The sequence below is a fragment of the Ambystoma mexicanum genome, chromosome 11 (assembly GCF_040938575.1).
Source record: "Ambystoma mexicanum isolate Mex_15411 chromosome 11, UKY_AmexF1_1, whole genome shotgun sequence".
NCBI classification, from domain to species: domain Eukaryota; kingdom Metazoa; phylum Chordata; class Amphibia; order Caudata; family Ambystomatidae; genus Ambystoma; species Ambystoma mexicanum.
Window position 1 is genome coordinate 938,652,849 of NC_090934.1, and position 25,990 is coordinate 938,678,838.

A 25,990-nucleotide genomic window follows, 5' to 3' on the forward strand; every position below is an offset into this window, starting at 1 on the left:
TGAGGTCAATTGGAGTAGTTTACTCTGCACCATTGTTCCTATGTCGCCCTTAGATTGCCTGTTTGAGATTTCTATCCCCAAATATTTGTATTCAGACACCTTTTCCAACTTGATGTCTTGTATCAACCATGTATGTGTAAGGGGGGGGCTCCTTTTACTTCCCCACTTGGGAGGACAGGCAATTACTTGTGATTTACTGGCATTAAATTACCAATCTGTGTTTGCAGGCGTATTCCCCAAGCCTTACAAGCAACCGCTGTAGACCTTGTGTGATCTGGGACAAAAGGACGAGGTTGTCTGCGTACAACAGATATGGGATCTGCTGGGCACCAAACCTTGGCGGATCACCATTACAATGCAGAAATTCGTTCCCAAGATCTAAAATGAAGAAATTAAACAAAAATGCAGCCAACGCACAGCCCTGTTTCACGCCACGTGATGTTTCAATTTCTGGAGACAGCTTCCCATCTAAGCTCATGCGAACCTGCATCGATGTATTAGAGTGGAACAAAATGATCAGGGACAGTAGGGATATCGGGCACTCATACGCTTTCAATTTGTCAAACAGCAGATCGCGATCCACAGAATCAAATGCTGCCTTGAAATCTATGAAGACCATATATAAGGGTTGAGATCTCTCTAGCTGCTGTGCCTGGAGGAGGTTGAGTATCATTATGTTAGGAATTGTTCCTAAACCCTTTACAAAGCCGGATTGTAATGGGTCGACCAGTTTTTTTAGACACCCAAGCTTGTAGTTCCTTCAGAATTAGCCGACAATATAGTTTTCCCTGGACATCGAGTAGCGAGATTGGCCTATAGCTGCTCGGTTCCAGTCTATCCCCCTTTTTATAAATGGGGATAGTAATTGCTTGCGTCCACGAGCTTGGGAGGCACTGCGATGCATTTATAGTCTTGAAGATTTTATAAAGGACTGTCGCCCAAATTTTAGGAATTTTTTTTTAGCTCGAAGTTTGACAGACCATCAGGACAACAAGCTTTTGAGTTAGAAGCAGTAACAATCAGATATACAATATCATCTAAATCAAATGCCAGATGAAAGGGCGCCAAGGGCCTGGTAACTTCGCTAATGGTCGTAGGGGAGTTGCAGCATAAAGAAGTGAGAAGTAATCAATCCATTTCTGTGTAGACACTCCATTCACCTGTAAGCTTATCTGGGAACCTGTGGTTGCATGATTTATGGTTGACCACATTTTCGCTATGTTCTTACTCGCTAAGGTTTTCAGCATGCTAACCCCATCCTCCTGGTACAGGATCGCTCGATGTCTTCTGCCCCAATTTCTATACCCTATTTTCGCTCTTGTAATCTGCGTTTTCCTGATCAGGAGAGGTGCATTACGGGCTACTCTTAGTTCATAACGGAGTCTTGATTTCATTTCTTTTACATCTTTATCAAAGACATTAAGATGTAGCAATGATTGCTTCGATTTGGTGCCTTGTTTTCGGGGCATTTGTATTAGAACTGGGTGTACCTTCATACCGTTTCTTAACAATACAGTGTAATCATGGTGGCCTTTCTCTAACAAACAGTCAAGGCTAGTTACATCATTCTCTGACCATCATAGTTTTTTTCCTCCTGCATACACTGTACAGACTGAACCCTTGTGTTTATCCACTTTTGAGTCCTTTAGCGGGTCCCATCTCCATTGGGTTTCCAGTTTATTATGGTCGCTGGCCTCTGTTTTTGTCACACAAAAGTTAATTACCGCAGGCCAGAGATCCATGCTTACATAGATATAATCGATAATCGATTTGCTGTCTCCTTTTTGCCATGTCGGGGCCGGGGGTATATCAGATGGGAAGGCACCATTAAGGATTATCAAACTTCTATCTTTAATGAAGGAATCCCATCTTTTCCTTCTGTTTTTATTTTTGCTGCCCGCCATACTCAAACAGTTTAAATTTAAATCGCCCGCCACTACAATTCCCCTTATCTTTGGGTCCAACACCACGAGATCTAAAATATTATTTAGATCTTTCAAAAAGGCATCATCCGACATGGCAAAGGGGTTCCAGTATATATTCACAAGAGCATAAACCTCTATACCAGCCGTTCATTTTGCCAACATCATGTAGCCATTTGGTGTGGCCCAAAGCTCAGAGCATATGCCTCTGCCCCTTTTCACGGCTATCAACAGTCCTGACATCGGGCGACCCATTTGAGGTTTCACTGCGGGGTTTAGATGTAGGTCATAATTATCCCATATTGGGACATCTGTGAGCCACATCTCCTGTAAAAATACAATGTCATATTTACACAGCTCGTTCTGGTCGTTGTTTATGAGATGGGAAAATCCCCTGGTGTTCCAGCTTACCATTGACAACAACTCCTCCCGCCCCCATCCTCACGCTAGTTCTGCCCAAGGGCCTTAGACCTCGAGCCATGGGGCTGGCCCTAGTGTGTTGTGTTCAAAAGAGGCTCAACCACGAATCCCAATGCGAACAACTCATCCTTGGCCTGCCAGGTTACATTTTGTACCACTCTTGATTTGAAACACAAAATTACTGAATTCAAATTGGAGCGAAGAGGGAACTCCACTAATGACAAGTCTGATGAGACTATATCCTGTAGTTGATGGAGTTCTGGGAAGATAGCCATCACCGCCCTCCTGTTAAGATCATACTGCGTGCAAGGAGGACTTCTGCATGATAACCTCAAGGGAAACGATGTAGGCAGATTTTTCATAGGCGGTTTAGGTTGGGTATTTTTCATCTGCTTTCCCCTAGCCTGCATTGGCTTTTCTTCTATGTGAGCGTGAGGACCCTGCAGTCTCTTAAGGGCACTTTCGATAAAAGAAATGATTGGCTCCGTTATTTGTGTCGGATCCCCAATATTATCTTTCTGGGCCGGATTTCCTTGAGTTTGATCTGCCAGGCCAAACACTTGGGGTGGTTCTCTTCCACGGCCCTATCAGGGACACTAGGGGGAGCTCTTACCTGACTTACTTTTTCTAAACTCAGATTACGCGGTTGAAATGGCTCAGCACCCACAGCTCTTTCCAAGGCCAATTTACTTTGCCCTCCGTCGGCCTTTTCGATTGCACTCACCAAGCTCGGTTTATCAGGTGGCAGAAATTTGCAGAGTAGGTTAGTGATGTTCCAGTGAATTGAGGGGTAAAGTGTTGTGTACTAATGCATAAATAACAGGCATAGCACATCTACTACAAGACAGCTCGTTTTACAAAACCAGTGGCCAGGAACTACATGTCACAGCATCCCTCTACTTTAAAAAAAACCATTGTCCCCTTACTTTTTTTCCTCTGGAGAACCTTTCCTGGACAGTGTGTGTAAGGCACCTTTGTAGCGTTGCATTTGTTTTTGCTACTACAGGACTTCCTTAACTGCCAATGGTGTGTTGGTTTCGGGGGCACGAGGGGGTTGGCCAGGTGCCACTGCAAGACTTTTGCTCTCATGATTCTAGGTGTGGGTGAGAAGTTGTCATTATTTTAAACCCAGATTTCTCATCCCAAGTCTCCTTGACTGAGCCACCCTGGGGGGGGGGGGGTCTCCTGTGACTCTCTGCTTTTGTCCAAGTGTCTTCTGGTGGTATAACTAAAGGTCAACCAGAGGACATGGACATTGAGAGGTTCTCATGCACGAAATCATCTTGTAGGCACAGAGAGCAGCAGATGTCTTTAACAAAGCGCTGCAATCGTTATACATTGGGAATGGGTCAGGGCACACAGAGGTGGTGGCTGCCACAGATGTTGGGATGGAAGTTCATGGGTGGTCGTTAGTTCTACCACTTCTTTTATGTACACTTCGACCACTGCACAAAACTCCTTTCACCTAATCTTGAGCACCACCGGTTTCTCTTCTAGTTCATATGTTGAAATACAGAATTCAATAGCCGTTACGTACTGCCCAGCCCAACCAGTCTAATTTCCCTGCCTATGCACAGCGCAGGTAGTTCCGCCTCCAGCGCAACGATTAACTTTGCAACAGACCTATTGGACAAAGAAAAACATTCCTGGGCCAACAATGCACACCAACAGAAATTCCCCCCAAAACTGCAAAGTACACGGATTCTGTAATAACCAAAAATACATTCTTCTAATGGAATCAATTTCAAGTCATTACCGTGTACTGTGCATTAAATACCACCTCCCTTTAACATACTACATGCATCCCATCCCTTTTCAGATCCGCAGTCATGTAGTCCAGCCTTTTTGCGTGTGCCCGCTGCCTACCCTAGTGAAATTTGGCAGGGCATTACATAAACAATGACCACTTTTGCACCTAATAACAGGACTCCACAGAAAAGCAGCTCTATGCATCAGAAATACTACCATTATGACATGCTGTAACACAGGCCAATGTGCTAACAAGGCACTAGGTAGGAACTCTGATTTTACAAAACTGCTCCAGCAGAACTATAAATTATGCAGCACGCTGAGATGTTTACTTTCATCTCATCATGAACCCGGCATTCGGCTGCACAGTTCAGGCTTGCTGTTCCACATCACCTAGCAATTTGCTGGTCCACGCAACACATGCAGGTGTAATCTGAGAATATTGCATCTATTAGACAACCATATTCCCAATGCTCTCCAAATGTGTTGTGCTGGACAGAAGTTTGATACAGCATCATGACTTCATGAGAGGCTAGGAGCAATAATTCTATTCTATCAAGAAAGGGTATGAAGTATGGATGGAACTGACTCTACAGGTGTTGGGGGGAGCGCGGTGGTGGGTTAAAGAGTAACAATCAATATGCACTGATGAAAAAGAAAAAAGAAATCTTCTATAAAATGGGTTGTTTTTCTAGCACCAAGACGTGTCAGTACAGCGAAGGATGATTGAAGGAAAGGAATGAGTGGAAGAAGGAAGGAGAGTCGCTAACCAGACTATGGGGGTCATTACGAGTTCGCCATGGCTGCCTCCAAACCCGGGTCCGGTCTGACAGAATGGGGATTTACCGGGCCATTCCGACCTTGGAGGACCCGGTAAATCCCCGTTCTGCAGACCATTCCCCATTCCCTTTGAGCCCCCATAGGGCTCAAAGGGAATGGGGAAGGCGCTAATTACGGGCCTGCAAATAGCTGGCCCGTTATTAGCGCCCTGGTCCCTTAGCGGGACCCGCAAAGGACGTGTTGTCAGACCACACGTCCTTTGCGGGTCCCGCTAAGGGAACTCGGAATTGGGCGTTAAGGGTTTACCGGCACCCTTACCAGTGCCGGTAAACCCTTACCGCCCAACTCGGAATGAGGCCCTATATGTTTGTTGGCAAAAGCAGATGTTCGAACTTTGCAGAACTTACCAAAGCGTAGATCAAGAGAGTACCATAGGTATAAGCCGTGTGAGTGTAAAGTACTTCTCTATAGGGTCTGTGCCTCCACATGGAGAGAGACTATTTTCCGACCTTAGTCGTCTGGTCAGTTTTTATGGGAAACGGCAGGTTTTGCTGATAGAATGGGGTCCGGAGAAGTCAGGCTCTGTATAGCACTGTCTGAAAGTGCTTCTACTTTCACCGGTAACCAGTGGCATTCCATCATGGCTGGTGTAATGCATTCAGTCTATTTCAGCCCAAATATGAGACATGCAGGGACGGAATTATGTTTTGTGTACTTCGAACTTTAGTGGGAGACTGACAGAAATACTTTTTTAAAGAGGCGGTTCTATCAGTTATGTCAAAAGCTGTAATTTCTATGTATCCTGAAAATTGGTTCTAAGCAAGCAAATTGTTAAAAGGAAGCTGGAATTTTAACAGGAAAATTCTTGCAATGAACTTCTTGCCCGAAAGGGATACCAAAGGATTATAAGAAAGCTTCCTTAAAAAGTACAGATTTACAAACGATTCAAAAATCGGAGCAAAAACAAGGCTGGTGTGTGTGACGTGTTGTCATGATCAGGGTGTTGCGTGTCTGGAGAGAACCCCTAGAGACATCCCCAGCCAATGCCCCTGTCTGGCAACTAGGAAATACCAGAATGGACAACGACAATAATGGTAAGCTTGGATGGATGTTCATCTGTGCCCTACCTCCCATAGCTGAAAAACAGAAGAGCACATAATTGGCTAGAATGCAACAGATTGATTGATTGCCACCACGCTATCCCCCCTTCAGACCCTTCCCTAAAAAAAAGAAGCAGATATAGGTTCAGGAGAGGCATTAGTCCATCAGCCAGTCAGTCATAATAACCACGCTGAACTAAATGAGGACGCCAAAAAGGAATGTCTACCTGGAACGGCACAAGGGTGCAAGTAACTGTTTAGCTTCAAAGGGAGAGGTCATTGGCAGGAGATTATCCGCCGAGCACAGAAGTCAACAAGGCAGAAACGTCAAACACAGGTTGGGTAGACTGAAGGACAAGGTAGAAAAGGAGGCAGTCCAAAGGGAGAATCTAGAAAGTACGCCTACAGACGGTACCAGAATAGAGATTTCACTGATTGTCCTGGATAGACAGAGTTGAAATACATCATAGAACACAGAAGTGTTGAGAACAACAGCACACCTTCCATGATGGTCCACTGATCATCCACCCACGGAGGTGCAGGAGCTCCATCTGGGCACTGCAGGAGCAGTGTTCAGCCTAGGAGAAGAGAGCCCTATTTGCAGTCTACATGCGGTAAGCAGGCTGTTAATTCTGTGCCTAATACTGACCGCCGCTCACAAAATCGTCAGAGCACATCTATTTACAGATTTGATTGAAATTAGCACCACTGCCCTCATTTCGCTTGAAAAACTGCTTCCAAAATCGAATTTCGCCACCTGAAACCCACATTCTCCATTGTGCACCACGAGGAGTGCACCCTCCAAGATGGCCGCCCAGGGCTTGATGCCTCAGCACCCTCCACCTAACCAAGCCTAAGCTCTGCTGCCAGGCTCGGATTGGCTATTGTGGCCTATATTTCCACCTATCAGGCGCCAGCAGCCGTAAACCGGCCCACTTCACCAAGGCCCAGGAAACAAGGCTGCTTCCTGTCCTTAGCCTTTCACGCCGTCCGCTAGGAATGCTGCCCAACCCGACGCCGACTCCGTCTTTAAGGTAACACAATATTGTAATAGCATACTAAAATCTGCGCCAGCTGAGAGCTACGTCATTTCACATTACCTGAGAAGCCTTTTGCCTCTCCCAAGCTCCGTCACACACTCTGTGCATTCACAACGTACCTTGTTGCCGCCAAATCATTAACCTATACTCTCGCCAACTACCTCCCGCGACCAACTGTGACATATGGAAATCCAGAATTACCGCCAGCACCCATGGTGTGCGTAACGCTTTGTGCCCCTATCGAGTAAATTGCTCTTGAACTTCATTACGACCACATCCCTTACCTTCCCGCGTCTACATGGACTCTGCGTTTCTGCTCCAGATAGAGCGCACTATGAAGCAAGCTGTGTACACAGAGCCTCGGTATAAGCTTAACCATCTATTCAACACGTATGATTTGCCTGTGTGATACTACCCAGCAAGAGCGTATACATTACACTGTGTCATGCACTTGTAACTTAGTCGCTCTAAGTACCAATCGATCATCGTTAAAACACCTTACTGTATCTTTAATCTACGCTGCACCCTTGTATGTGTACCGATTGTATTCATTATGTGCACGCTGCCAACTGCATTTTTGTGCCCATTCCAAGTCTACTATTAAATGTTTTCACATTGCACCGCGCCTACGGCACCCACCTATGTCTATTTAGGCCAGATACCATATGCATTCTACAATGTCTTCTTTACTAATTTGTTGGTAGATCTTACCCTAGTCAACTGTAAGCCCAGCTATTATTGAATATTTGCTTCCATGTATTTTACACCTGAATGTTCTCGATATTGTGTTTGATGCACCAGTGCCTACGTACTGAATACCTGCACCTCGCACGCACGCCCGGCACATGGCTCATGATCATAACTTGCATATGAACTGCCACGTTCCATATTGGTCCTAACTGTAACATTTTGTGACCTGTAATGTGGGTTTGCTCTCAGCTACCCACCTGACTGCATTTGATAAGTATACACAAAATACCTCTGAGCCTACTTCTGAGACACCTGCCTTTGCTCCTGGTAAACCCCTCTATGCTATACTCTGCCTCTCTGGTAAACATGTTAGGACAAAGTACCACCTACCTCATTATCGCCGCCTTAATACTCCTTGCCACCAGTATCTCAGACTACCTCAACGAGAACACTCTAGAGAAGGCCAAATTAGTCCCGCACAGCCTGCAAAATATGTCTTCTAATAACTCTAGCCCTGCCCCTCCTAAATATATCCTGGGTATGTGTTCAGGAGATTATGCTACTGCCCCATGTACTACGATCAACAGAAATTTAAAACTGCGTACTAGACTCTCCAAACTGCACGAACCGCTGACCAGATCCCTACCACCTACAAATAAGAAAACAAACTGTCACCATAGAATGATCATTAATAGGGCCAACCGGCTTATTTCCCCATCTGATATCTGTGCTACTGAGAATCAGACCATGACATCCTATGCCAAGCCTATGGTTCCCTACACCTATACTCCATCCTGGCTCCAGCCAAAATAGAAGATCACCCTAGCAAAGGAGCTCTTCTTAACGCAAGATCCCCCGTGGCCCATGCCATAGATATAGCTGACTTAATTACAGAAGATAGTCTGGATTTCCTCGCTATAACAGAGCCCTGGCTACATAATGCCATAGGACCCGCGCTTACGTTAGCTATCCCAGATGGTTACACTATCTCAAGACAAGATAGAGATGGAACCCGAGGTGGTGGAATAGCCATAATATCTAGAGAGTGTCTATTACTGAGACTAGTCCCTCACCAAACCATGCAATCATGTGAAATCCTCTCTGCCAAACTCCCACTAAACAACTCCCAATACCTTACTATGCACCTAATCTACAGACCTCCTGGTCCCATCGGAACATTTGAGGAGGACTTGCATAGTACACTTGCCAACAACCTCAAACCCACCTGCCAACTACTGTTGTTAGGTGACTTTAATTTAGGATTTAATGATCCAGCAGATAAACATGCCCTGGAAATAGCCAATTCCCTTAATGCACTCGGCCTATGGCAAAAAGTAAACAAATCTACCCATATTAAGGGCAGAACCTTAGACTGGGTAGGCGATTACAACTATACAGCTACCATTACCTCTATCACCCCACAATCATGGACTGACCATTCAATTGTGTCCTTCACATTATCAACTACCAGACCTCAACACATGGCCTTACAAAAAGCGGCACCTTGTCTAACTAGAAATAAAAAGAATATCACAGTGGACAACGTGATTCTTGCTATTCTTCCTACCCTAAATTCTTTGCCTGATAATCTTGACCCTAGCACCCTGGTGCATGAATATAACAAAATCATGTTCTCCACACTGGATAAAATTGCCCCTCTCAAACTAAGATCAAGTAAACCCAAAGCCCACCTCAACAAGTGGTTCACTCCACAATTAAAGCACCTACGTCTACTGAAAAGAAAGTGTAAAACTGCCTGGAGACTATGCCCCTCCAGTGAGAACAAAAAGAAGTTTACTACTACTTCAACGCACTATAAAAACGAAGTCTGTCTGGCAAAACGAAATTCTTACAACGAACGCATTGCTAAATCTAACTCAAGTATGAAATAATAATTTACCATACTAAAAGAACTAGAGTCCCCGATCCCTATACATGCAACAAAAATAAGATCTGGTGCTCTGATATTCAACCAGCACTAACCAATAAAATAAACACTCTTCAAAATAAAATAAAAATAAAGAAAGACGCTCAGAACCTACCACAGCCTGCTAACTCTCTCCCACCTAGCAAATTGACTACTGATCAGATTAATAGATTCCGCTTCACCAAAACATCTGTTTTAGAGGAAGAAAAAATAATTTTATCCCTCAAACCATCCAAGTGTAAAGGAGATATCTGCCCTGCACATATTATAAAAGATGCTGCGAGAGACCTTTCTCCATTTATCTCTAAACTGATCAATGCTTCATTCTCCTCTGGCACCATCCCAGCCAACCTAAAACAATCTTGGGTTCTCCCACTCCTAAAGAAGCAAACTCGAGATCCAATTATTGCCTTATTGCCACCAACTACCGCCCTATCACGACAGTACCATTTCTACTTAAAATATTGGACAAAGTTGCTTACACTCAGATTCAAAAACACCTGGAGCTTCACAAGCTCTTAGGGGTCAGACAATCAGGCTTCCGCCCGCTACATGGGACAGAAACTGCCTTGTTTGATCTGAAAACACAAATTGATGAGTTGAGAGATAAAGGGAAGACAGCATTGCTCTTATTACTTGATCTCTCAGCTGCATTCGACCTGGTGGATCACACGGTCCTCTGCAGGCACCTGGTCTCAGCAGCCCATTTCTCCATAGATGCTATCAAATGGATAGAATCATTCCTGAGTGATAGAACCATGAGAGTGTTCTCCCCATCAGCAGCGGCGGACCCCACCCCGATCCTGTGCGGGGTACCTCAGGGCTCATGCGGGTCTCCGACTCTATACAATATATTCACCAAACCTTTGTTTGATGATCTGGACCTTCTGGGTATCACCTACACTAACTATGCAGATGATACACAGATTCTCCTCCCGCTTTCTGGGGATCATAGTAAGGACCTGGCGCTGGTGAATGGGGTCTATCTCATCATTCAGGCATGGATGGCCACCCACTGTCTCCGCCTGAATGATGGCAAGACAGAGTTGATTATTCTAGGTACCCCCTCTAACATTACTAAATTGAGTCATGAATATGCATCATTCATTATTGATGGAAATAACATTATAGTATCTATGGAGGTAAAAACCCTGGGTTTCTACCTGAATTCAACTATGTCCTTCCATAAACAAGTGAAATCCCTGGCCTCTACCACAGCCTACACGTGCAAGCTTATCAGAGCTGGTGAGCCTTTCCTCTCAAATGACAGCTGCATTATCCTGGCCAGAGCATTAATTCTCTCCAGGTTAGACTATTGTAATGCTCTCTACAGTGGCGCCAACAAAGCCAGTATCCAGAGATTACAAATCTTACAAAATAACACTCTAAGAGCTGCACTAGGCATTAACAAAAGAACACACATGACCTCGACTAGACGTCAATACAAATGGCTCTCTACCCATAATAAAATACAGCTAAAAATCGCCTCCTTGACACATAAAGCAAACAATGCTGTCCCTAGTTACTTAACAGACAAACTGATGAGAAGAACTTCCATCAGGCCTACAAGAGTTAGTAACACGAATTGTCTTGTGGTACCGAGATTCAGACTCACCAAGATTGGTGGTAACAGTTTTCCTGTGAAGGCTGCCAAACTCTGGAACTCCTTGCCCTAAGAGCTGAGAGTTGCCCAACCCCATCTACACTTTAGAAAGAGTTATATCACTTATCTCAACTTGACTGAAGGCTAGTTTGAACTGACACAATTGCCTACACCATGCTGCCCATTATTGTAAATTATTGTACATTATATTTGGAACTGAACTGTATATATTGGAATTGTATTTTATCTGAACCTGTATATCTTTGTCTTGTATTTAATTTCACCTGCACATTCATGATGTTATATTGTCAACCACTTCGAAACTTTGTAAGCCTTACACCTTCTTATTGCTGAGCCCTGTTACCCCTGGGTTTGGTGCACATTAGAAATAAAGAAACAAACAAACCAACCTTAGGTATACTTGACAATAAAAAAGGACCAAGATTAGACTAAAAGACCAAAGAGGCCATAGGGAAATGCTGTATTGCTGTTCAGAACATGTTGCAAAGGGGCACAGCTGGCACAGAGTTAGAAAGCAATGCCTTGGTCGATACTGTGTAAGAAATTCAATAATCCAAAACAACAGGGCCGCACATACAACAACTTCCATTGCAGAGCTAAGGTCGACATCAAGGCCATCAGTCAAGTGGAATACACCAGTCAGGGTCAAATATAGTACAATCCAGGAAAACACTGCCATCCGAATCAAGCCATGCTTGGCGAAGATACATGGGAACTCATCACCGTTCTCAAGCGATCGGTGGGCCACTGCAGAGCTCTATATTAGCTTTAACATCTCTCTGTAGGCGGGCCCGCTAACCTGAGGGAGGCACTGTGCATCCCGTCAACTGAGGTGTGTGTGTGCTGGGCTTCCTGGGTGTTGTAGTTTGCTCTTTGAGTCTTCTGGGTACCTGCCATGCGTGGTATGCAGACCCTGGAATCCTGGTTGATCTAGTACAACGAGTCGTCACCCTGGCTCATTTGGACCATCTTAGAGGAAAATCACAGGTATTATCAAATATACAAAACGATCTATTATAACATCCTTCCTTACCTTAAAAACCTATTACCTTTTTCCAGCTCCACCATGGTAGCCTATGGACCCAAGCTATTTCTCACTGATGAGGCCCAATGAGGCCGAAACATGTCTGGGGATGCAGGGTGTCCCGTGCAGAAGAGATGTGACCAAGCAGTTGGGGCTGGACTGACCCTTTTGGGGTGGGACCAAGCCTTATTTGCATATGGTCTTTCCCCTTTTGTAATGGCTTGGCAGGTGAAGAACAATGGTCTGGAGGGTTGTCCAGAGCAATGCCAGAGGTTAAGATTCATTCTAAACCTTCTAGCTATCACCTCTTTCCTTTTGTTTAGCGTATAAAAGAAACACATCATTAAAGACCAGCTGGTACATGCAGAGATCAGCAGATATGCACTGAAACCAACAAAAAGGCCCTATCCATACTTTTGTTACAATCAATGAAACAATATAAATAAAGGGGACGCCTCTAATAGGAAAGGAGATGAGATTTTATTTTACTACATGTTTTTCTTCTTTTATGTTTTATTAATTTAAAGGTCCTTGCAGGAAAATGAAAATTGACGACGGAACTACCACATAGTTCATGGATAGAATAGAACATAATATTGCCCATACAAAAACAGAAATAATACACTACCATTAGTCCATCATTTTGTGGGAGAAATGTCTGCAGCTTATGTTTCAAGCGGTGGAAATTGTACAAAGGTGTCCCTCTGTGGATGATCACGTGAAAAAACTTTTTTTTCTCAATTCATTTTGAAAATACGAATAAAAACTTTAACCGGTCTAGTTTTCTTTAAAGATTAAATTGTTAAACATTTTTTCTGTACCTTTTTAGTGTTGGGGACAGAACTCACATGTGAGCTATGAAAGAATATTTTTTCTTGGTGCTCAGTGGAAGTATCAGTGCTGGCTGTGATAACAGTGGCTAACACTACTACTCTGCTGATATGAAATTACATATTACAAATAATTACAAATAAATACAAATTTTGCAAAGGAGCTGTGCTTGTTTGATTTTTTGTTTGGGTTATTTATTAAAGAGATGTTATTTTGTGGGCAAAGAGAAATCTGACAATGCATTTTCTCCCAAAAAAGGTTTAATACAGAGCATTCTCGGTCTTCGCCCATTGGCAGCTGCTAATTTTGTACACTCATCAATTATTTCAAGGCCTCAAAAATCAGTACTTAAACTGCACCCTGGTAAAAAACCTCTTCAACAAGCAATCCCTCGGTGCCTGCTAGAAATCATCTATCAATCGCCGGAAGCTGTGGTCTTCGCAGGCCTTGATCACACTGAAATCTCCAACTTCGGGCCTTTCTCCAATCTACCTTTCCCAACCGAAGTACTTGGGAGAGCCATCTATGAACCACACTGAGGACAACTATATTCTCAAATTCAAACAGGCAAACTTCAGACCTGGGAGAGGCAAAGAATCATTTTGGGCCTCCATATTAATGTATGACGGCAGATGCTGTCAGTGTCAATAACCAGATTTTGCTGAATTTTCTCAGAAGGTTTTTCGACACTACTGCATCCCGGATCTACCTGGCATGTATTCAGGCAATCAAATACTTCTAGGAAACAGCAGTACATTTTATTAACTCCTGCTTAAGTCACACGAAGTAAAGGATTCTACTCTATCATTTTCTCTCCGCTCCATGCAGTATCCCACAAGATTCAGCCTTTTCTCCCCTCTTTTTTGAAGCCCAACTAACGTCCTTTGTTCAGTGTATACACCAAGAACAGCCAGATCCAGATAGATGGGAAACACCCAGGCAGACACCGCTCTTTCTGCCTGCCATCACCATCAGTCCATACATTCCTGCATAAACACCAACTAGCAGGCATTAAACCTCTCAAAAACAGCGGTCATGCTACTTGAGGCCGCTTTAAAAAAGGTGGCAGTGAGACTCTGTGGCAAAACAAAAGAGGTGATGGTTGGAAGGTTTAGAATGAAACTTAACCTCAGGCATTGCTCTGGGCAACCCTCCAGAACATCGTTCTTCGCCTGCCAAGCCATTACAAAAGGGGAAAGACGGAGGGCTTCCCCCACTGGCATAGGGGTGCTTGCACGGGCCGCACAGAACAGACAGAGGAACCCCCGGATCTTGTTGCCAGGTTCACCTTGCACGGGGCGATGCAGAGAGGTCCATGCCACCGCAGGCTGGGAGAACGCAATCAGGAGCCGCAATAAAGGTGAGGAGAGCGACGCGGGATGTTCCCCCCCCTCTCTCTCTCAACTGGAGACCCTGGGGCCCTTAACATATGCAAGGGGCCCTGGGCCAAAAGACTCTTAGCGACTCTTAGCGACCAGCACTTAGGGAGCAGAGCCACGGGACCTGGTGCACCAGCAGCCCCCGGAGGACACTGCGGAAAGGGTAAGAAGCGGGAACGCTGCCAGAGGGGTTCAAAAGTGGACCCATCACCCTTATTCCTCCGGAAAGGGCCTCACAAGGTGAACTGTGTGGGGAGCAGTGAGGGAGGCAGGCGACTCATAACCCCGAGACCAGATCCAACCCCATTCGATGCCAGAGGCTCCAGATGAAGGAACTGCAGTGAGCCAGGGGGTCAGCACGTGGGCATGACGGGGAGGCGGGGAGTGGCCCCGCAGAGGCGGCGAACAGCAGGGGCAACCACAGATCAAGGCCTGGGGCGGCATTCCGGGCCCACCGCTGTGCCATACAACATCCGCAGGGGCATGTGGGAGGCACAGCAAAAGCAGACCCACTCCATGAGTTTTCAGGAGGCTGACGGTTACATAAAAACACTCATCCTATGCACAGCAGGGGGCAGGTTTGAGTGGTATCTCCCAACAGGGACCAAGGCACAGCCCCCCACGAGGAGCACACTGCGGAGATGCTTCGTGCCCCCCCTGCCCGCTGCGGGTGACAAAGCCAACACTTATAGAGGGACAAAGGAACAGTGGAAAACTACCTCAAAGAAATAACACCAGCAGAGAAAAATCCCACAGCGCGGCAGGCCAGTTCCACTCCCCTCAACCCCTCGAACTATAAGACTCACTGCTTGCAATCGCTGAATCTGACCTTCTGAGGCAGTCCCACACCTCGGCGTGACCACACTACGCCCACCTGGTAATCGCGGGAGTGCCGGGGGGTGAGCACTCCATGAGCTGGAAGGCGGTCCTGGAAAAGTACCAGTTCCAGGCAGAGGACACTGGTATGGAGACCGGGGGCCCCGCTGCAACCTCGGCGGAAATGAGTTCCATTCAAAACAACATCCAGATTATCCTGGAGGAGATAAGTGGGTTAAGGAAGGACATGGGGGCCAAGATAGCGGACCTCAGGTAGGCAGAGGGGGGGGGGGGGGTACAGGAAATGCCATGGATTCTTACAATAAGGGAGGCCCCACGCCTGACCAGGCATTTGGGACTAGTATGGCACAGGGTAAGGAGACGTTATGGTTGAGGGACGGATTGGCACAATGAACGTCAAGGGCCTAAACTCCCAAAAATAATGGTCCCTCACGAGCAACATGTTCCGCAAATAAAACCTGGTGGCCCTTTTCTTGCAAGAAACACATTACCGACAGGGGCTGGAGTCGCCTAAGAAGGGGAAGGAAATAGTAGAAAATTCTGGGCTTCCCATAAATCCTCCAAAAAAGAAAGGGTGGGTATACTCCTGGGCAAATCCCTCCAGTTTACGGACATTGAGATCAAGAGAGGTTTTGGGGGTAGGTTCTTGGGAATAAAGGGCACATGTGAGGGAATGCGGATCACACCGGCTACTCTCTACGCTCCCAACGTGGGACAGATCCAATTCATACGCCAGGTGTTCAACGCGATGGATGAATGGGCAGAGGGAGCAATGGTTCTGGGTGGGGACTTCAACCTGATAATGGACGCCCAGCGGGATTGGTGGTCAGCAAAGGGGATGGGCGAGAGAGGCTACTAAGGAGAATCTAGCCTTGCGCGACCTTCTACAAGAGTACTGTTGGGTTGATGTATGGCACCGGTCATGGCCTAGCCCCGGGGAATACACATTATTTTCTCTCCCACATCAGTCATATACAAAAATAGACATTTTTCCGGTATCGAAGGAGGGTGAGGGGCATCACATGGTCAGACCATGAGCTCGTAGTGACGGAGTGGAGGCTGCCCAGGGACCAGAGGAGTAGTAGATGGTGATGTAATGGCACTCTGCTGAGAGATTAAGTGTTCAAGGAGTTCTTGAGGAAGGAAATAAGGGCCTACTTCGAGACGAATGATACAGGGGAAACCGATCTCACAATGGTGTGGTAGGCAGCAAAGGCTACCTTCCAGGGCTTGCTCATTGCGGAGGGCTCTTGTAAGAAATGCAAAAGGGCGTTGATTGAGAGTAACCTCTGCATAGAATTAAGAGCAATGCGGTCGCAACTCACCCGGAGGGCGGTGGACAGGGAGGCTCTCCTAGGGGAAATGAGGGAGAAGAGACAGGCACTGCACACGGTCCTAATTGGGGAAGTGGTCAAGAGGATGAGGTACACACGGCAAAGATATTACGAGAGGGGAGATAAGGTGGGCACCCTACTGGCACAAAGGGCAAGAGGCACTTGGACGGAAAGGAGGGTTACAGGCATTCGAGATACAGGCGGGAGGAGACAGACGGATGGGAGTGAGGTCTCGGAATGCTTTGCAAATTACTATAAGGAGTTGTACACCAAGCAGAATGGGGAGTCTGTAGAAGACATGCAGCATTACCTGGCCAGGCGGAACCTCCCTAAGCTCACCGAGGCAGAATTGGAGGGTCTGGAGGGGGAGATAACTTGGGAGGATGGAGAGGCTGTTAAAAAATTTAAGACAGGAAAGGACCCGGGGGAAGACGGCTTTACGGCCGACTTCTATAAGCAGTATCAGTCCTCCCTGGCGAAACCCATGGCCAAGTTGTTTAACCAGATACGAGGTCAAGACACAATACCCCCAACATTTCCCCAGGCCCTGATAATGGTGATACCGAAACCTGGAAAAGACCCTGAGGACTGTGCCTCCTACAGGCCTATCTCCCACTTAAACGTAGATGCCAAGATCTTTGCCAGGATTCTGGTGATGCGGTTGGAGATACACATTCCTTGATTGATCCACCCGGACCAGGTGGCATTCGTGTTAAATAGACAGGGGGCAGACAGAATGCGAAAGACTCTCCATGTGCTGAGCTCGAGAATGGTACAAGAGGAAGGGGCTACTGTCTCTAGACGCCGAGAAGGCTTTTGACAGGGTAAGCTGTGCCTTTATGAGGGAGGTCTTCTTGTCCATGGAGATGGGCCCGAGGTGGAGGGGCTGGATATCAGCCCTATACTCAAAATACTTGGGGTGGGAGCAAGCCTGATTTTCATATGGTCTTTTCCCTTTTGTAATGGCTTGACAGGATAACGATGGTCTGGACGGTTGCCCAGAGCAATGCCAGAGATTCAGATGACTGGAACCTTCCAGCCATCACCTCTTTTGTTTAGCTAAACCATCAGAGGGCAAGCGCAGAAAGAAGTTATGTGGTTTGCCAGCTGGTTGTTGACCAGCTTAGGGTTACTGACAATCCGCCCATGGCTGGAGACTAAACAGGTTCTAAAGCAGGAAGGTAAGTGCGAGGATTATATGGGTATAGTAGACTGTCTGCCATCAGTACCCATGTATGTACATTCGGAATCTGCTCTGAACTAGGTCCTATGACGGGCCTACAACTTTTACGAAAAATCAATAGGGCACCAGAGTCTAACGAAAGGTTCCCCAGCCTGAGTGATAATGGCTACCATGAATAGAGAAAGACAATTTGATTTTTAAGAAAAGGAGAGACATGTGTGTGCCCAAATGCAGAGGGGGAAATGCATTGTTTATGTTAATCATAACATGTGAACTGCTTCAACAAGCTGCCACCTTTTCAATTGTTTAAAAAGGTACAAAATAATGTGACTTGCATGCCCCGGTGCACTCCCAACTCAATAGGAATATCTCAGAATGACAGGCCTGGCTGATTCGAAACAACCTGGCCATCTGGCACGAAGATATAAAACCTCTGAGGTGGGCGCACAGCAGAAATTAACAGGATTATAGTATTGGGATGCATCTTGACGCAGTCTACCAGCATCCAAACTTCGTGTGACTTGCACAGACAAAGAGCTAAATTCCACCAAGACAGGATTAGCCGGTATTGTCCAGGAAGGGAACAAAGATCCAGCAACGACCTACAAATAGAGGCAAAACACTACGAAAAAAGAAAATTCTGCAGTACAGCGTTCTAGCGTCTAATTGCTTACATCTGGAACACCATGCCCAAAGAAATTAGAACCACAGAAGACCACATCACCTTCAGGAAACGGCTCAAAACCTGGCTAATCAACATACAATGACAACCTTGAAGGGACACCAGCAACAACACCACAGACAAACAACTAGAGAGGAGATGAGATGGACCAAAGAACCACAACCAAGACTCTGTCTAGATACCATCAAGCGGCAACCAGAGAGCCGCGCCAGAGACTCTAACAAACCGACCGACTTACTAGCCCATTTTCCCCTTCCTGCTCCTCCAACATAACTGATGCCACTACACCAGACCTTGAGCTAGCCACACTACACAAACCAAGAATCAATACTATGTTTTACACCCAGCATCCCTAGATGCTGAAGCACATCTGGAGTGAGCGGTGTGAACCGCACACCCTTATACCCAAGAATCAACACAAACTATGTGCCGTTGTATTGCATAATAACACGATGAAGGGAATGGCCCGTTGACAATATGTTGACGACAATTACTGATGGTTTAACAGAAGATGAGGATTGTTTTTGTTGATAAGCTAGGACATGTGGCCCTGATGAAGGACGGATGGTCCGAAATGCTTAGGACTTTTTCTTGCTCTTTGCTTTGGAAATACGCACCAACTTTTTGGGTGTAATTTATTTGATTAACAAAACGAATTATTCTACACAAATGACTTGGAAGGAATATTTCTACTTGATTTACTTGAGATCCTGTAAATAATAGAAGGAATTCATAACAAACGGATTAACTCTTCTTGGGTATAACAGTGTGCGATCCACACCGATGGCTCATAAGCCTTGGTCTTCTTCGCACTTCCCAATAGGTACCCAGCACTGTGGTACTTAACAGTGGAGTGCACCCCACAGAAGTAATAAAACACACAGATTCTTTAATTAACTTCATAGTATAACAAGCAGTGCCCACTCATCCCCAAAGATAGTACATCTAGAGTGAACCACCCACATAGTCCATAAAACCATCAACAACTCATTTGCACAACAAGATATCGGATTATCTTACAACAAGAGCCACCCGTAATTCTGGATCCCTTATGGACACTATCTAACAAGTGCGCACCACTAAACGCATCACAACCACACAAAACACTAGCACCAACACAAAACACTACCACACACCCGAGGCGCTGAATCTCACCCATATGGTTACAATACAAAAGGCCTCTCGCACCACCTGCCACATTCAAAACAACACTCACAAATGCCAGTTCCTCCTGGTTCTGAATCTATCTTGTCACATTATCCCCATTAACCTCCCCAGGCCCCTCTCTTGCAGAGCCACGCAAGCGCCTGGAGACTGCCCCTGAGAGGTAGCGGATCTCAGTATAAATCAGCATAACATAACATGTGCAGGCCTCTCTAAAGACAAAGCCTAGCTATGGCTTCCTGTGAACCTTTTACTCCCATGGCACAGAAACATACACTATGTCCCAAGAGGTTGCTCCAAGGCATCCATTATACATAAACATACTTGTATAACAACCAGGGTTTCAAATCAGTCATTCTGTAGTCCCAAACTCTTTAGTTACAGGGCGGGCTCCATGTGGAGTCTCTGCAGAAACCCTGGCATTTTCCAATTTTGGGCCAGTTGACAAGAACTGAAGCGATTGAAGGGTCAGACTTAGATCAGAGCTTCATTTGTGGTGTACTGCTCCGCAACCCTTGCAGAGTTCCCCCTGCAAACAGGAGGGAGATGAACAGTGTGTCAAGCTACCCACAGACAGTGGCTGCAAGACCAAAAGTACAAGTCTAGTTATCTCCCATCCAGGTACCTATGCCCAACCTCTGTGGGTTCACCCATCTCCTGCTTAACCCAGTAATTATGGTACATGTTCCTTTTGCCTTCTTTTGTAGGCATCACCCTCCTACCCCTGCATGCAGAAATAGTGCCGGCCTCTTCCAAGTACATGAGTGGGGCTGGAGGAAGGCAAAGCATAATCGGTGTATAGAGCGCCAGTGTATGGCTGCGGGTGCTGTGTGAAGGTGTTCTTTTGAGCTTTTGCAGAGCATAGTTGAGTGTGCGCAAATTTTAACTTGATGGTGTTCAGAGTTTGGCTAAGATTGTGTAAAGCATTGTTGAGCATGTGTTGTGGCGAAGTCCCATATTTGGGGTTAATAGATGAGACTATGGAAGGCATGTTGACGAAGTGCCACCACCCAATGTGTAAAGTAGTACCTGGGGGAGGGTAAACGAGGGATATCTGTAGAGTCCCCAGTCCATCTATAACCTAGGGTGTTAATCCCACCACCCCAATTCTAAAATGCAGTGACCACTCTCAAAATCCATATGTTCTGACCATACCAGTAACCCCTTTGTCCCTAAACAATTACCATCTCCCCTCTCTACAGTGGAACTGGGTTGCTCATCGGAGGAGAGCATGGCTTTCATACATGGTTTCCAAAAATTGGACACCTGCATGCCAGCATCAGAAAAGGGCATGCCAGGCGAGTGGGACGCGCGATGGAAAATGTAAATGGAGGTCATGCAGCCAGGAACAAGCAACAATACAACACTGTTACTTATCTGTATTGTTGTATACCTCTGTAAAGAACTGCGTTGCTTCTCAAAGCTAGGTCCACCCTCAATAAATAACATAATAATAACATTTGTTTAATAAATAATATGGTCAAACGGAAGGCTTTAACTTCAATGTGTGTTAGTCCATGAGCGGGAGAAGAGAACACTCGCGGACGTGAAGAATAGCTGATGCTGATGAGAGGGAGCAGCATTGGAAACACAGCGATTATTTAAAAATTAAGATGTAGGACCATACTACTAAGACCTCGGTGAAACGATCTGCACTGGGACACATGAACCAACTAGGTGCACCTGCGGAGCTCTTTTTGAATCTAGAGAGCCAATTGCCACGATCAGCTGTTTGGGATTCACAGCTTTGGGCAACTCAGTATTCTGCGGCCCTTTGGGCGTACCTGCATTACTATGGAAGACAAAAAGCAGTCTTCGCTGGTGAATGTAGCTGCCAGGAGGAAAGCAGCAGGGTTTCTGAGTGGAGAACGGCGAGGGAGGAAAGAAGAGTAATGAGGAGGACAGAGGGTGAAAGCTAGAGTAGCAGGGAAAGGCCTGGTGAGAGAGAATGAGAAGGAACGTGTTAATGTGTGACAGCAGAGGAAGGAGGGAAAGGAAGAAGAAAGTTGAATAATGAACACCTGAGAGTGGTGAGTTTGGGAGAGATAGAACAGGAGTGGAAGCAAGGAGGGCGGCCAAATGAGAGGACAGAAGCCAAGAAGCGTGAAAAGCAATTTAGAGCAAAAGAAAAGGAGGGTGGGAAAGAAATGCAAGAGTACAGGAAGAAGAAAAAAGAAGAGGAAGCCTGTAAGGCTTAGCGGTGGCGAAGAAGGTCTGATTGTTGGAGGTGCTGCAAAGGAAGTGGGTTTAGGGTGGAAAGGAAAGAATAAGAGTAGGCCAGGAGCCAAAGGAGACTCCAAGAGGATCCCTGGGACAGGACACTCAAGGCTCCCATGCTAGCAGAGAGTCTGCCACCAGCATCTTGGGGTCTGCTGTATCAATCAAGCTGGCAAACTGACATCATGCATTGCCTTACCTAGGTGGGGGAGCAAGGAAGCCCCTTGTGCCATACAAGAAGAAAAGACAACCTGAGAGAGTTATATCCTGACCAAACAACGACTTTACTTTAAGTTATTTATATAGCACAGCCATGGACGCTTAGGCGTTAGGGCTCAGACAAAACATAGAACATAATAACCAATCCAAACAGTGGTGATAATCTAAAAACATCAGTCGGCTCAACTCGACAGAGCGACCACTGAGCCAACCCATGAAAGATATACCGGGAACACTAGATCAGGGGTCTGCACCCTTTAGCTCTCCATATGTTTTAGACTACATCTCCCATCATCCCTTACAAGCATAGTCAATAGCTAGATATCATGGGAATTGTAGTCCAAAACATCTGGAGAGCCAACGTTTGCAGACCCCTGTCATAGATAGTGTGATTTATTTGCAGCCCGGAGTCAGGGACTAATGAAAGAAAGTGATGGAGTCACATACTAGACTACGGTCCTCAAGCAATATTGAGTTGATCATCTATGGTTTACCCCCATTTCTATATCTAGTCCACCTAAGGCCCTTGGTTCATTTGTTTTGTGAGAATGAACAATTTGAAATAAGCTGAGTTGATCATCGGGCATGACACTCCAGTGAAGGACATATATGCACAGAGTAAAGCTAACAGGGCACAGATCGTCAGAGAGAGCCCTTAGTACGTCTAATAAGCAGATATGCAGAACATAATCAAGGGTGTGCAGAGTTTAACTAGTGTGTGCAGTGCAGGGAGATGGTTTGCATAGTGGAATAACCAAGAGTACTCTGTGGACTAAGCGCACACAAGCTCCTCCCTGTTACAAAGTAATTGGGTTCAGATTGTGAGAGTGTTTTTGATGCAAAACCCATTATGTTCTCAACTTCATTCTTTTAGCTTCATGTGGCCCCTAGTCCAGAGGCACTTGTGTCTACCATGATGAAGATATCGAGAGTAGGATCAAATAGTTTGAGACATATAGGATGGAAGACTACTTCCGAGAATGCCTTCTCCTGGTTTAATGACCAGGTGTATTATTTTCTTCAGTAGAGATCCAAGTGGTTCTGTTTTTGCCGAGAATGCAAGAACAAGGTTTGCATAGTACTCAGCCATTCCAAGATAGGATTTGCGTTTTTCCTTCATGGTGGGTGCATGTGCATCGACTATCGCTCTTAGCAAGTTCAACTTTGGTTTAATCGCTTCAGCAGATTCTGTATCCTGAGTATTCAAGTGAATTAGTTTGAAAATTGGATTGGACTGTCTTTTAGGTGTATACTTGCAGTTTGCAGTCTTTGGAGTACTGTATTGAGTGTGGTGTTGTGTCTCTCTACGGAATGAGGTTATCTTCCTTTAACTATGCCACATTCCAATATTCTGGAGTTCTTTCTGCTCTAGGCGACCTGTTGCTGCTGGTACTGGGCGCATCATGTGTTTGACAGGTACTGCTCCCAGCCTTATTCTGATCGTGTGTGCATATTTTTTGATACACCCCCAACTTTTTGGAGAACAGGTACAATGTCTTCACATAGATTCAAGTAGAGGTATAGTACTTGCATTTGACTAGCACGGTCCAGTATATTTGGTTTTGCTGGGTCATGCCAACCTACAATTGCTAGTCCATGTTCAGAGCTCACTCACAGCCGCCAGTTCCTCCTGGTTCTGAACCTATTTTCTCACCCTATCCCAACTTGCCTACCCACCCCAGTCTCTTGCCGAGCTTCGTGAGCACCTGGAGACTGCCCCTGGGTGGTAGCGGTGGGCGGTATAAATCAACATAACAAACCAACTGATGCACAATGTTGGTGGAGTTACAATATACTGTACTATTTCCATTCCACCAAATGCTCACAAAACACAGACCATGGTAATGAGAGGTCTCTAGCAGTCCGCCCACTCATATGTCAATTTCCTGCTCTTTGCTTACAGTGGCAGAGAAATACATTTCACTGGGGCAAAGTGAGAAGGTAAAATGGGAGCTGTCTACATAGACCAGTGGTAAGAGTCATGTCAGGGCAGGAGTACATAAAATGGACTGTGTGCAGGCAGCACATTCATTATGCAACCAGCACTGGCACCTGTGAGCAGAGGATATGCTTTAGATGTAATGTTCTGGTCAGGAACACAATCTGGCACACTAACTAAAGTGTAGGCGCTCACCGGAAGCATTGTATTTACTTGTCGTCTGCTGAGACCTCTACAATGTGTTAAAGTGTTCCTCGTCGAGTTGCTTAACGAGATAAATAAAAATGCACCAATCATATAAGAACATCGGTCCCGTGCAAGGTACCAAGACCCTGTTGGCAGAGCATTCGGAACCCACCGCTGCCTGCTATCCCATACATACATTGAGGACATGCGGCCAGCGAATACATCGAGAATACTGCGCCGCCCTCCAGCACTGTGTGCAGAGACCTCGAAAGCTGTGCATACACAAAGAACACTATCTGCTGAAACCCGGCTGTGCCCAGAGCGTAAAACAATACAAAACGTCACCCTTGTATCATGTGCTAAAACACACATGCCAGCACCATATAAACCATTCCTTTACTGAATATAGTACATCCCGCCGAGTCCCGCACCCTACACTGGGACACCGTAGACAGAATTAGACTATAGCAGTACACGCCCCTGCAACCTATAATGTAATACTACTCTCAGGGCAAAGCAAAACATAATACAGCACGTCCCTACTTCAGCAAGCAACGCAACGCTTCACATCGACCACACAATGAACTGATAACCCAGGATAAAATAGATTACCCAGCTTCACCGGGGTACATATTTTACATGGCAAGATTGCAGCATTTCCCTTTTATACCATGCATGTGAGTGAATGCAGATCCCTCCTGCAGCATGGACTAAAACACTGTGGTTATAACGCATATCTATCTCCTTGTTCATACATATACAGATGGCTGGGCTGCAACTTACCCTGGGCTCCAAAGTATGCAGTTGGCACAATTTGGTGCAAGGGATCAAGCATAAACTTCCTGCCGCAGCCCCCGGGTGGCCCCGTGCCCGCAGAAACCGCACCACATTGGCTGCAAACCCCGGTGTTGTATGATATTCTGCATGTGCAGTGGCGGCACACGCCCAGCCAGACTCCGCACGAGCCACGCCCATAGCCCCTCCTGCCGCCGAAGGGAGAAGGGGGCAGGACCTTTCCACGCTCCTGATTGGCTTGTCCAAGGCCCTGCTTTTATTGTCTTTTCCGACGTCAATCGATTTCTAAAGGCCTCAGGAGGCGGGTTGGAGTTTGCTGCTCTAGCGCCTTCGTGAGCGGCAGCGGCACAAAAAGAAGCGCGGCTTCTGCGGTGCGAATCTACGGTTGTGATACAGTCGTTCTTTCGGACAGAAACAATACCCGCCCTTTTCCACATTAGACCCGCCTCCATCCGCTTAGTTTACACCTTTCAACGCTTCTAATGTCATTTAGAATCCGTTTGTAGTGACGTCATGTTGTAAGGACACCGAACTTTACCATGAATAGACGTGATATTATTTTTTGTTGTCTTAAAAAAACAAAAAATAGCCGTCAATTTATGTGCCGAGTCAATCCGTTGTAATGGAGAAGAATTTAGAAAAATGATTGTTGTGAGGGCTACGTCCATGGAAGCATGATTTAAGAGGGTAAACACGATTTCAATGCGAGTGATGGTCTCAGTTTGTGTGATTACACGACAGGACACATGATTGGTGAGTGATGTAATCGGAGAAGGCATTAGACCCGAACAAGACTTGTCTTGCCGGAGTGTCGTTAAACGTGGACCAGAGGCATTTTTTATATTCCAAAAATGCACTTGGTTTTTTGCAAAGCAGCCAGTATCCTATTTTCAGAGCGCCCACCTTTTTCATCACATAGCTCCGCCTCTCATTCCGGCCCACACCTCT

The 25,990-nt window shown here is 45.9% G+C and overlaps 1 protein-coding gene across 3 annotated transcripts in view; it reads right to left on the reverse strand.

The window, feature by feature from the left end:
• The window catches only part of LOC138503949 (GTPase HRas), a 609,987-nt gene extending 584,546 nt beyond the window's left edge, over positions 1-25,441 (reverse strand). Inside the window, exon 1 of one of the 3 annotated variants that reach the window (XM_069624075.1) lies at positions 25,031-25,407. Coding sequence is in view for 2 of the 3 variants with exons in the window: in XM_069624073.1 (XP_069480174.1) it covers positions 25,031-25,082 (52 nt within the window). In the remaining variant the exon portion in view is untranslated. Of the gene's footprint in view, positions 1-25,030 lie in introns of all 3 variants that reach the window. The other 2 variants (XM_069624073.1, XM_069624072.1) reach the window with 2 other exon arrangements.
• Between the last annotated feature and the right edge of the window lie 549 nt (positions 25,442-25,990).